At 53.6% G+C, this 12,911-nt stretch overlaps 3 protein-coding genes across 3 annotated transcripts; all 3 read right to left on the reverse strand.

The window, feature by feature from the left end:
• Positions 1–1,461: 1,461 nt before the first annotated feature.
• Positions 1,462–5,198, reverse strand: LOC122388939 (short transient receptor potential channel 4-like). Its single transcript, XM_043380471.1, has 2 exons — positions 3,648–5,198; positions 1,462–3,017 (listed from the first exon to the last, which is right to left on the reverse strand). Exons 1-2 carry the CDS (start codon positions 4,818–4,820, stop codon positions 1,773–1,775), a joined length of 2,418 nt encoding a protein of 805 aa, XP_043236406.1. The 5' UTR covers positions 4,821–5,198; the 3' UTR covers positions 1,462–1,772.
• A 626-nt stretch (positions 5,199–5,824) lies between these two features.
• On the reverse strand, positions 5,825–6,913 carry LOC122388118 (solute carrier family 35 member G1-like). Its single transcript, XM_043378921.1, has one exon. It carries the CDS (start codon positions 6,911–6,913, stop codon positions 5,825–5,827), a length of 1,089 nt encoding a protein of 362 aa, XP_043234856.1.
• Positions 6,914–7,849: 936 nt separating this feature from the next.
• Positions 7,850–11,533, reverse strand: LOC122388944. The gene is made up of 2 exons (XM_043380486.1): positions 11,383–11,533; positions 7,850–9,559 (listed from the first exon to the last, which is right to left on the reverse strand). The coding sequence occupies exon 2, from the start codon at positions 9,555–9,557 to the stop codon at positions 8,433–8,435; it is 1,125 nt and encodes a 374-aa protein (XP_043236421.1). The 5' UTR covers positions 9,558–9,559; positions 11,383–11,533; the 3' UTR covers positions 7,850–8,432.
• Positions 11,534–12,911: the final 1,378 nt, after the last annotated feature.

Consider the following 12,911-nt stretch of genomic DNA (forward strand, 5'->3'; position numbering starts at 1 on the left):
CCACCGTGCACCTGATGCTGCAGCAATGATGGCTCGCTGCGCACCTGTTTATGTTATTCTTCACCAGCTTTCAATGTGTTACTTCAGCGCCCCGAGTTCCTCTCCACCAACTCTGCCTCATCAACCGGCCCCCTGCCCCACCATCCCAATCTAGCCCTCCCACCGTCCCCATCTAGTCCCCCACCATCCCCCTCCGTCACGGGTCGCTAGCATTCCCCACCGCCGCGCTCCTCGAACGCCGAGCGGTGGCGTCGAGCTCATCATTCCATCTCTCCCGCCGTGTTCACACCCGCAGCGAGAACATCGACACCCACAGGAAGAGAAGTGAGAGGCCTGTCCGATCCGAGACTGTCCAGACCCGGTCAGAGGCCCGCCCGGCCCGCTCGGACCGCCCGGTGGCGGTGTTTCCCAGCTGATTTATCGGCCCAGAAGCAGCCACGCTATCCCGGCAATCTTCGCCGCCCGGACGCTTCATCATGATGCCAGTCTCATCGCCCAAAGTCGAGCAGTCACACTCCCGTCGCCTGAACGTTCAGAAAAAGAAAATGAATTGGAATATAATAGGCCGAGAGGTGCGCAAATGTATCGACAGTATTCACGGCATGATCAAACAATGGCCACGAGCAAATATGTAATTAAGTTGATGCATGAAGTGGTTCTCTAGAGCCATGGACTTGGCCTGGACAGAATAAAATAACAATTTCGCGGAATTTACTACCATGCTTAGACATTGAGTACACCGGCGAGGCCATTCGGGGGTCGCTTAACAAGATTATTTGAGTTCCCGGCCCAATAAGTGAAAAAGTGTTCAATTTCCGGTGCCTTACATTAGCCACTAGCCAGGAGCTCATGTGGTTCTTCCACTATATTAGGAGATCCCGCTACGTAACCGTAACCAGCAAACAACAAACAGCACGGTTTACGAGTATAACATATAACGAAAACATGTCATTCGAGTTTTCCTTATCACTTATGTCTTATAACAAAACAAAACAAAAGTTGCTATTGCGTGTGGGCTGAATCAGTCCGACTGCATGCAGATGAAACTGGCCAGATTAATCTAGGCCAGTGCTTTCCTACTCCGGATCGCCTCAGGTGTTATAGTAGAACCCAGTCTCGAGGGTACCGTTATGTTCAGATAGACTATGCAGCACCGCCTTCCAGCCCGTGCCTGTGACGCCAAATTTCGATACAGCGGTGTTGAATTGTTCACACAATTTCATGGGCGAGCCCTCTGTCATATTGTCAATAAGCTGAAATCCGATAAGGACAACTACTTGATTTTGTGAAGACAAGGACTTCTTTATATAAACCAGCGTTGCAGGCTCGGTATACCAGTGCCGAATGCCCGCAACCATTCCATTATTTGTGCATTCTAGTTTCCATTATCAAAGTCCAAAGATGTCAACTGCTGACCACTATACCGTTAGCGTAAATTAAGATGCAGATAATTCACATTCAATCCTTCCTTTTATCTCGGACACCAAATCAAAAGTTGATTCAATAACACAGACACACATATTCCTCTTATTTACATGCACCAGATTCCACCACCGAAAAAACAGCAAGTCTGGCACCTTCCGATCCCATCCATTGCGGAGTGACGTTACGCACGGTTTTGAAATTGACAGTTTGGCTGAATGTGAGCGATACCTTAGGCAAACTTCACGCACATACCTAGAGACACCGTGAACAACCTCTCACAAGTCCACTCCAGGACCAAACAGCGATCAACTCCACTCGCACACGTCTCCCGAGTGTCGCCCGGTTCATCAGGACGCCACGGAGGCGGCTGCGGCTCTCTCCGCCGGGGAGCGCGCCCTGCCCCAGGCCTGGTCCCTGACTTCTGACTTCAGCGCCTGCACGTCGGCCAGGATGCCGCCGACCTCCGCCACGGTGGCGGGCTCTCCGGCGCCCTGCTCGGCCCGGTCGCGGAAGTAGCGCTGCGCCAGCGCGGCCACCAGCAGCCGGTACTGGGCGGCTGTGTCGGCGGGCGCCAGTTCCTCCTCCTGGTAGCAGCAGCGGCGCGAGTCGCAGCGCGCCGTGTGGCCGGCCGTGCGCAGCATCGCGTGCCCCAGCCAGCTGAAGCAGCGCCACACGCTCACCACGCTCGGGATGAGGTTGAAGGGCGGCGGCATGGCCGGCTCCAGGATGAACGTGATCCAGACGTGTGTGCGCGCGAACTTCCACTCGGTGTCGGCCGACGCGTGCACCTCGTGAAACGTGCACGTCATCACGGCGATCAGCATGTTCATGATGATCATGCCGCAGAGCACGTGGAAGGCGGCGAACAGGATGTATCCGATGGCCTCGGTGAAGCCGTGGCAGTTGATGACCGGCAGCGCCGCGCTGCCGCCCGGGAGGTTCTCAATCACTACCGTCACCGACTCCAGATCATACAGTCCGAACAGCGTCCAGAACAGGGTGCGGAACGCCGAGCGCAGGTTCACAAACGAGTGCATCTGCACCGCCTCGTCGCCGTTCCCCAGCTTCCGCACCATGCCCTTGTAGTAATCAAACAATCTGTTCATACCAGACGAGAATGACACAACCACGGCGGCGAACAGCACCAGGAACTGTCCAACGTCGCTGATCATCTTGCCCAGCGAGATCTGCAGCGGTCCGAGCGTGGCGCTCAGCTGGAACACGTACAACAGCTTGATGAAGGCCAGGATGTTGGCCACGGCCGAGAAGCTCTCGCCGACCAGCGTCGGGTCGTACTGGTGCCAGAACTTGCGCTCCAGGTGCACGTTGTCGTAGTGTCGCACGTCGTACGCCGACACGGCCCAGCAGACGAACGCCAGGTAAAAGAAGCACAGCGTGATGGTGTCGTACCAGTGCCACGAGCTGGCGAGGAAGCGCTGGAAGCCCTTGCGCCAGCACTGGCGCGCGTGCGAGTAGGTGATGCTCACTACCCACAGAATGAGCACGTACTTAAGCGGCGAGTCCGGAGGGCCGCGCACCTGATTGATCTCGTCCAGAATCTCAGAGATAATGATCAACAGCAGAAATATCACCTGTGGCGGTGGGAATTGAGCGTCAGCGGTGCTGGACGTTATCATGCCTACCTAGCGGTAGTAGCCAGCTATTGAATCCAGCAGCTGTTGGTAAAGGTCAATGCATTGGCCGTAGTCGGTTAGCAAACATACAATCACGAAAAGCCAATCAGTAGGGATAGTCCGGCAAGCTACCCAGTACCCATATCTAGTTACAATATGTGCGTTTCACAACCTTCCATTCATCAAAAGATCGGCATTCTGCCGTTAAAATGACTTCTACCTGCCTTACCGTTCCTCAAATATCTGAACTGGCGACATGATGCTATGCGGTACAGCATACCGAGTCAGGCGCTAACGTCTACTGCCATCTAGCGGTAGGCAGGGAAGTAACGTCGCAGGACGCAGCAGACTTTGAGCATAAGGCAGTTAAAAACTATCAGTTTTAGCTCCTGTGGAAAAGCTATCTACCAGCTTGTACTATCCCCACCCCATAACATAATAAAGTTGTAGGCTGTGCGAAAAGTTTACAGCGTTTTAGCCATCCTTTCAGTCTTAAACTACGAGATGTGCTGTGATGTGATCGGTGCTTTGCCTTTCAGTGCCGACGTAAAACGGAGAGGATAAACATAACTTTCGGGCTGGACTCACATATGATGCCATCCAGTTGAGCCACTTGTTGATGGGCGAGTCCCAGTACGTGTTGAGTTTGGACCTCGGCGCCAGGATGAAGAACAGCGACGTGACGGGCAGCAGCAGCAGCTGGAACATAAAGATGGCCGACTTCTTGCAGAGCGAGTACTGTCGCCAGCGCTGCCGCCTGCCCAGCCACTGATTGGTAAACACCTGCTGAATCTTGGGGTGCGCCACGAACTCCTTCTGGCCCAGGTCGGCCGCCATCAGGATGCGGGGGTACTTGAAGGGCCGTGAGCCCTCGTAGCAGCCGGCCCGCTGGGTGACCACCAGCTCCACCTCCTCTGTGGTGCGGCAGTAGTCGAGCAGGCGCACCGCAAACTGGCGCACCTGCGACGACAGCTCGGTGTACTCGGTGCGGAACTCGGCCTCGCTGGCGGCACACTCGCGCAGCTCCTCAGAGAGCGTGAAACAGGTGAGCACCGGGTCGGCGGCAGTGTGACAGATGTAGGCCGGCGCCGCCATCGCCCGGTACGTGTGCAGCCGCTTCAGCGAGTGCGCCAGGTCCTCGCCGTCCAGCTTGCTGAAGCAGACGGCGGCGCAGAGGCAGTGCGGCGGGTGCGGCGGCTGCAGCCGGTGGCCGCGCGCCATCAGCAGCTGCACCATCTCGTAGTCGTCATTGTGCGCGGCCAGCAGCAGCGGTGTGATGTCCGGGGTGAAGGCGGCGCTGTCCAGGTAGCCGCGTGCCTCGCGGCCGGCAGGCAGCCGCTCCAGCAGCAGCTGGGTCAGCTCCGTGTCGCCGCCGGCCACCGCGTGCAGCACGCAGTCGGCCACGCGCAGCTCGGGCCGGCGCGCCAGCAGCGCCACCATGGCCGTGTCGCCACGCTCCACGGCTGTGTGCAGCGCCGTCACGCCCGAGAAGGCGGCGCAGTTGATGTCCAGACCGGGCGCCGACGCCAGGAAGTGTTGGACGGCGTCCGTGTCGCCGTCCTCGACCAGCGCCAGGAAGGTGCGCTGCTGGTCCGTGAGCGCCGGCAGCAGCGCTGACGGGTGGTAGCCGGGAGTCTGGCGGCCGGCCACCAGCGAATCGAGCGAAGCGCCCGAGTTCAGCGGCCCCGAGCGACTCAGCCGCAGTCGCAGCTCGATCTTCTCGTCACTCTCCGAGTCGGAGCAGGTGTCCGAGGACATCATGACGACAAATCGGCCAGTATCAACGCGTGCTGAACATAACTATCAGAGAGCCATTGATCTGCGGCTCCACTCGGTACTGAGACCTCCAACAGCGCCACCTACCAACTGCGAGACTGAGGCGCCCCCACAGAACAGCGGATGCATCGCGAGGCTCGGTATCACAACCGAACTTCTGTGAAATGTTTAGGCTCTGTCTAGGTTTAGACAGTTGCTTTTTCCTGTGTCTACGTTACTTTGAAGAATCTTCTCGAGACAAAGGAAACATAACTTTAACACAAAATATCAACACGTGCCGCCACTGAGGGGGGGGGGGAGTAATAGGCTCATGGAAAGGGTCCTAAATAAGTCCAAAGCAGCTCAAGGGACTCAAGGCACCAAACAATCGGTTCTAAAAGTTACAAACAGTTCACGTGACAAAGAGACTCGTGTTCTTTCAAGAAAAGACACTACGGTGGGTGTCAGAGGACCGGTCACAACGCAATCAATGATGAGAGAACGAAGCTCCCTAGAGCTGTTCAGTGTTCACGAAGCACAGCACTGTTCATGATCTAATGTCTACAAAAAATCCACCAAAGATGAATTGATCGCATGATTAAGCTAAAAATAGCTATGTAACATTTGTGTATTGTTAAGAAATGAAAGACAATGAAACAGTGTATTTATATACGCCGTGCAAAATCCTATAATTGATTCGTAGGCGTATCGCCTTTATAAAAGTTTCTTTACTATTGAAGCCATCTAGACCGTTTCATATCTTACTAAGTATTTCATTTTTTAAAGCACTGGGACAGTTGCCTGTTTTAAAAACAAAATAATGAAGACAGGGATCAATGAATATACAAGAGGAGGAGTGGGGGTAAAATGATATTAGTGACTCACCGTGTCTTGAACCATTACTGAGTATACTCAGCTGAAAACACAAGCAGAAAAAAGGCCAAAGCTAACTACATACAGGATGCAAGGGTGTCGTAACTCGTCCGTCAGGTGGCACCACTTAGAATCGCTCACGGTCTCCCGTTTCCCCGACGCTGAGTGATACATTTATGCAGCGCCACCGCCAGTACCGACATCATCACCAGCACCATACCAGCGACTGTGTACGGGCCGGGCACGCAATGGAAGAACGCCACCTGCCAGACGACAGCAAACACGATCTCAGAGGTGCGCACCACAGCCACCGGGCCGGCCTGCTCCAGCTGACAGGCCACCGTGAAGGCCAGCTGCATCACCATGGTGAGCGCGCCCAGAGCCAGCACCATCAGCCACTCGGCGGCGCTGGAGGGCGGGTGGCCCGCTCCGGTTCCCAGCCAGACGGCGTACGACATCATGGCGCCTACCACACCGAACACGAGCACGGTGGCCGACCAGTGGACGCTCTGAAGGCGGCGCAGCGTCACATACGCCGCAGAGAGGAACAGCGCGCTGGCGAGGGCCAGCGCCGCGCCCGCCAGAGACACTGCGTCATCGGCCCCAGCTCCTCCTGATCTCATCCACTTTGGACGGACAATCATCAGCGCCCCGGAGATGGTCGCCAGGAGCGACATCACGTGCAGTGCTCCACAGGGCTCCCCCAGCAGCAGACACGCCCACACGGACACAAACACAGGCGCACTGAGCAGCAGCACACTAGCATCGGCCAGCAGCATCCGACGCAGGGCGTAGAACTTGCAGATGAGCGCTGCCGCTCCCAGCACCGCGCGCAGCAGCAGCACCATGCGATGACCGCGAGGGAAGACGTCCTGTCCACGCCGCAGCGCCTCCAGGCCGGCCAGCGGCACTATGCTGAGGAACCGGAAGGCGGAGAGACAGGCCGGGTCGACGTCAGACAGCTGCTGCACCACCACGCTGACCAGTGAGGAGGACAGGGCAGCCACCAGCGCCAGCAGCAGGCCCCAGTGTCGGCAGGCCGAGCAGCGCCCGGCGCCCGGCGACTCCGGCTGAGGGCAGGGCGGGGAACTGCACCTACCGTCCTCGGCGTCGGTAGGCGGCGACCCACCATTCACCCGGGGAGGGCCGGTGTGAGGCAGCAGCGGACTGGTCTCGCTGTGCAGAGCGACACCGACGAGTGATTTGCCGCCGAGCGCATCGCACATAGTCTGAAACATAGGCAGACCGATTACAACAAATACGTTCGCTGACATTTATCTGGTTAGCTGTAGGATGCAGGCAGAGAAGACGACACCGCAAAGCTTCTTTTACGACTTTGAACTGTTAAAATAGACCCCATATATTAAAATGTTAAAATTTAAATAAACGTTTAACCTACTAGCCATTGACGGTAACATTCGGCAAATTATGCCGAAGGCATCGATTAAAAACGATCAAAATAATACCGACCTAAAACATCTTGACAATTACCAACACTGCTCGATACAAATTAGGAAGCAGACAACCCACCCATGCAGTCGATCCAAATGGTACACATTATGCAATTAAACGCAAAACAACAAGAACGATCCAGAACAGCACCACAGCAATATAGAAATTGCGGTACCGCAAACCCATCCCTCCCAGCTCCGCCCTAAGCAGCTCACCTCGCCATTACGGGGCGCCTTCCTGGGGCACGACTCAGCGACGGGTGTCATGACCACGACAGGACTTGTTGTCGACTGATTCCCAGCTGGCTTCGCCGGGTTGCGACCGGACATCGGCGATGGCGAGGGACGGCCATATCACGCACCGGGGTCTCTGTGGAGTCCGGGGAAGTCCTCTGCAGGGTCGCGGGCACCCCGTGACCCGCAGCCAGAGGATGGGAGCGGGGCGGACAGCTGCGGCTGGGAAGACCGGGACAGACCGGCGACCACTGGCTGCTCTAATTATATCTGCTGCGCTGTGGTTGGATGTGGTCGGGGTTGGTGATAGTTCTCAGAGTTCCCGAAATGCAAGTGTGACTGACTCACTGTACGTACACTTCTTACCTACTTCTACACACCATACATTCATTAATTAATTAACAATTACTACTTGTTCTGCAACTTAGCTCAAATTAACTGGACCAGTTACTTTTCCCTCGTTAACGAAACATGATGAACTGAGTTCACTTTTATTGACAGCTGTCATCAGATCTCTTTCTGAGGTGCACAAACGCCCCGTTCAGGCGTCGGCAAAATGATTCATCTATGCTCGTGAACAGTCAATTATGCTTCATACACACAAGGCGACAATCCTTTGTCACACATTGCTACCGAGAATCGACAGCATGGCACATGGGACTAGTGGAACAGTCGCCTACAGAGGTTCAATGTAAATGGACAGTCATTCTGATGTATGTGATTCACTGGCTTATGGTATTGTGGCACATTGTTTGGGTGGACTCTGTCTGCGTGAGAGTGCCCCTTTGCTCGAGGAGATTACAGGTACAACGGTAAGACCGTGGCATGTTTGACGGACATTTTGTGGCAACACTGAGCAGGTTGAGCTGAGGAGGTACGCGCCGAACTCGGCACGGCGCGGAAAACTGACGCACAATACAGGCAGACACGGCATATAAATAACACTACCGACGGCCGGACGCGGTACTGCAACTAGCTAGCTGACTCCTCGCAGCGCGTTTGTACACTGGTGTTTGACACAACGGGAGGCAAGAGGGTGGAGGCTGCGGCGCGCCGTGGATCACCGCAGTGGCCGCGGGAACCAGACGGGCAGGCTGGGCGGCAGGCGCGGCGGCCATTGGTGGCCCACGGCGCGCAGCAGCTGCGCCATCACGCCGGCGCGCAGCGCCTGGCCGCCCGCCGGCCGCTCGCCGCCCTCCGCCAGCGGGCTGATGCCCGTCACCTGGAAGGCGGCCATCACCAGCAGCGGCGAGGCCATGGTCTGATGCCAGGCCGTGGAGAAGATGTGCCGGAAGCAGGCCCGCAGCGGACACTGGCCCGACGCCTGGCCGTGCCAGCTGCGCGACTCCTCCTCGTAGCGGCCGGCCAGCGAGGGCAGCAGCACCCGGTCGAGCGGCTGCAGCGCGGCCGCATCCCGCTCGGGCAGCAGCAGCACGGCCACGTCGCTGTCCGCGGCCAGCCGCAGCGCGGGGCCGGCCTGATCAGACAGGTAGCGGTCATCGTTGACCAGCAGCAGCGCCGGCCCAGCCGGCTTTTGCACTACAAACTCGGCCATCCAACGCGCGAAGATGGCCTCTGTGACGGTGCCCGCCTTTGAGGTAGCAATGTGGAAGCCCAGCGACGACTCTCCGTCCAGCTCGTCGGGCACGGCATCCTCCTTAAAAACGACCAGCGGCGTGAGGCAGCGCCCGCTGGCCGCCACGCACGCCAGCACGTGCAGCGGCTCCGCCTTGTCGGCGTCCGGCTCGTGGCCGCAGGCGCGCAGACCCACCTCGCTGACGGTGAACAGACTGGCGGCGCCCACCTTCAGGTGCGCCATGGTGCGCTCCAGCGTGCGGTGGAAGTCGTCCCGCGGCGTGGCCGGTACTGCGGGCACCGCGGCGCTGCTGACGGAGGTGGCGGCGGCCGCGGCGCCGGCGGGGGCGGACGTCGGCGTGTCCGCGGCGGCGCACTCGCCCGCCTCGGGCGCCTGGCGGCCGCCGCGCCGCTTCAGGATGGTGGCGTGCTCGCCAGTCTCGCACGACTCCTTGTAGTAGTCGACGAGCGTCTGGCGCGGAATGCCGTGGTGACGCGCTGCCGCTGTCATGTTGCGCTGGCCCGTGTGCACGTCGCGCAGCGCCTGGCGCATGCTCTCCGTGGCCCAGCGCGCGTGGCGGCGCCGCACCGGGCCAGGTGGCACCTCCATGCCTGGAAAAATGGAAAGACATTATTTTTATCTAGTATAGCTGCAATGCTATCTACTTATTGCATCATTAATATCTGAGAAGAGCAGATATATTATGTGTTGTAATTCTTCACCAAACATGTTAATTAAACCATTCCAGTTTTAGAGGGTAGGTACAAGTAGAAAAAACTGCAGGCAACGCATGCAAGGGCCAACCTAAAATAATTATTTTGTAATTCAATCACATTCTACAACATATACATTTTACAAATGCGTAGGCATAAGGCCATCACATTTTGCATGTTGTTTGTTAGATATTGCTTCTGCGTATTTAAAGAAAAAAAAACTTTAAATTTATATTTGCATGAGATAAGAATCATGTTTTGCACTTTCTGTCAAGTAAACACATTAAACAAACAACTTGTTTTCAAAGTGGACAATGAATATCTAGTACGTAACAACCCATTCTGAGATTATTTTCTCCATAAATCCTCTCTGGTATAGTAATGCGCTCTAGAAGGATTAAGGAATGTCTTATCATAGATACAGCCAATCCTGTTTCCATTACCTCTGCATAGTCTGATTTGATGGAGATAATCAATCCCCTTGAGAGTTTCTTAATAATTCGCAAAATTCATTCCTATCAGCTAAGAGTTAGCCACCAAGCTTGGTGATAGAAAGTGATGTTGAATTACACATTTTGACCAATAAAAGCATTCAAATAAACAAAATATTTGTTTGCAAACAAGGATATTCATTCTAAACATATAAAAAATAGCATTGGGTAACCATGTTCAATGAATGCAACATTCATATTTGATATCCAAATGAATGAGCACCCATTCGTTCAATTAAGGTACCATTTACCAACACTGTAAAACTGGAGATTTATCTGCTAAGCATTGCAAATGCAGTCATACTGGAGCCAAAATTACCAACAAACAAACATAAACATTACAAACATGATTACAGAAAATTTAAATGATGCAAATCTTAGGTATATCCGAAAGGCATATCCAATTAAAATTGGAAGTAATTTAGGGTCATCTTCTGATGAAATAGAGCAAGGTGTTCGGGGCAAACAAACTAAGAATAAAAAAATACACCTACCAAGCAGATACAGGGCCTGTTCCAGCGCCTCCAGAAACCTCCAGAAAGCTCTAGAATCCTCCAGAGAGCGTTCCAGCGCCTCCAGAAAGCTCCAGAAAGCTCTCGCCAAAGCTCCAGAAACCTCCAGTAGCCTCCAGAGAGTTGGGAGCTCCAATTTTCTCTGGAGGCTCTGGTCTACAATTATGGCGCACATGTGACAATCACGAATATAAACAAAGAACTTCTGACTGAGAATTTTACAACTTGAATGTAAAGAAAATTACATGGCTATAATTTTGTTAATCTTTTTTACTAAAATTGAAAACAAATTTTGCGTTTCAAGAGAGAACAATCGTAATTCTTTTGGTATCTATGACGCCAATCTCCAGAAATCTCCAGATTGCGTTCCAGCGCCTCCAGTGAAACCTCTGGTAGAGCCTCCAGTCAAGAATTTCTACTGGAGGCGCTGGAACAGGCCCACAATCTAGCAATCTAGGTACAGGAATCTGGCAGACATCACAAAAATGTCTACCTCTAACTTGAGGCCTTTATCAACTGACTATTTCCTGGAAGGCTCAAGACACCTTCAAAAGTTGTCGAATTTAGCAATTTAGCATGCGTTATAAGGATCAATTCGTGAATGCATTGCTTTTCACATACAACGTTACATGGAGTTGGCGTGGCATCGACCTCGCTGCCCTTCGCAGCTGCAGCGTGTTTCCCTGCTAAGTTACGCTCAATAAAAGCCTTTTCTTACCTCCCACAGCTCTGCAGGTTGCTCCAGCACCGATGTATCCGAAAATACGCTACTCCCACTTAATTATTAGTAAATAATCATCCATCTTCTGCGCCCCACACGCACACATTTTCTCGCAATTTACAATTGATTTGTATCAGCTCGGTTCACGTCACACAGCGCCAGAAATGTAAGCACTGCGCTAGAAATGACGCAATCTCTGAGGCCCATCTTTCACAAAGCAAGAGGCTAGCAAAAACAAATAACTTTGGCTATACATGTCGGCGCCAATGCATACCACAGTAATAACGGCAACAAAGCAAATAACAAGTTTCAAATCACCACTAAACAAGTCTGGGAGTTGACCTTGGATTGTAATTATACACTGGAGCGCTGGTATCGGCAAAAATTTGAAGCCATCTCTTGCCCGGTGCCGCGGTGCGTTCAAGTCCAAAGAGGGTAACTTTCACTTTATGTCGCAGGGCAATGGCTTTCAAATGTCGCAAGTAAGCAACCAATCCATTCATTGTGCGACATACTTTCCAAACGTTGCATGTTAGCTGTTAGGTACTGTTGTATAGGTCTATGGTCTATAAACTATAAAGTCGAGATGGTTCCATCCGGCCTGCCGACCGCTTCACATCAGCTTCATCCCGTCGTGTCGATATAAGGATGCCGACCCCTGCTCTAGCTATATCTACGGGCTACGGCAGTAGCAAGAACCTTTTTGTTTTAGTTATAATTTTTAAACACTATACTTATGAGTGATGACGCAGATGAGGGCGGCAGTCCGTTGGACGGGGGGCACCGGGAATCCAAACCCGGGTCCCCCAGACGATGGGACTACTTGTTTCCAACTACCACACCAAGAAGGCAGTCATACCTAACGATGTTTTCATTCTCGTAGTCATCTCCAGCCTCTGGATCATGGCTTAGCTTTCCATTGACCAAAAAAGACCTCCGCTTTCGAAATGTTTCGCCACATGCGACTAGTAGGCGAACTATGCGACTCCTCCAAAAAATAGGACAGTGTTTGGTTATGCTAGGAAGTAGGAACCTGCGTCAATCAACATACAACCGTTTATTTATTTATTTTTGCGACAACTCATATCCCAGGTGTCATTTTTTTATAGACATGTTTATTCTTCCAGCATAGGACCTTCAGCATTGTGTTTTTGTACATCCAGACAACTCGTGCGACATCTCGCTCATGAGTGACGCCACGAGGTTCTGAACAGACCATCAGTCATAACTGCTTTCCACGTGAAACAATGGCCGCTAGTGTCCTTATATCTGTCAGTTCTGTCAGGTCAGGTGTGGGCACCAAGTGGGCATGCACCCCTACCACGTGCGGATATGGGGAACTAGGGAGGCCAGTGGAGCGAGGGAAGGCGAACAATCGATGCTTACGGTCCATGCCCCGATGGCACCGCCCATTGATAAGTCATCGCCCGTCGTCTCGACATTATGTATGTAGTATGTATACGTGCGATGGTCGATGGATGGATGTGTCCTTTCACCTTACTGCAAACAGCATCGTTGGATCCTTT

This window comes from Amphibalanus amphitrite, unplaced genomic scaffold (genome assembly GCF_019059575.1).
Source record: "Amphibalanus amphitrite isolate SeventyFive unplaced genomic scaffold, NRLGWU_Aamphi_draft 000018F_arrow, whole genome shotgun sequence".
NCBI classification, from domain to species: domain Eukaryota; kingdom Metazoa; phylum Arthropoda; class Thecostraca; order Balanomorpha; family Balanidae; genus Amphibalanus; species Amphibalanus amphitrite.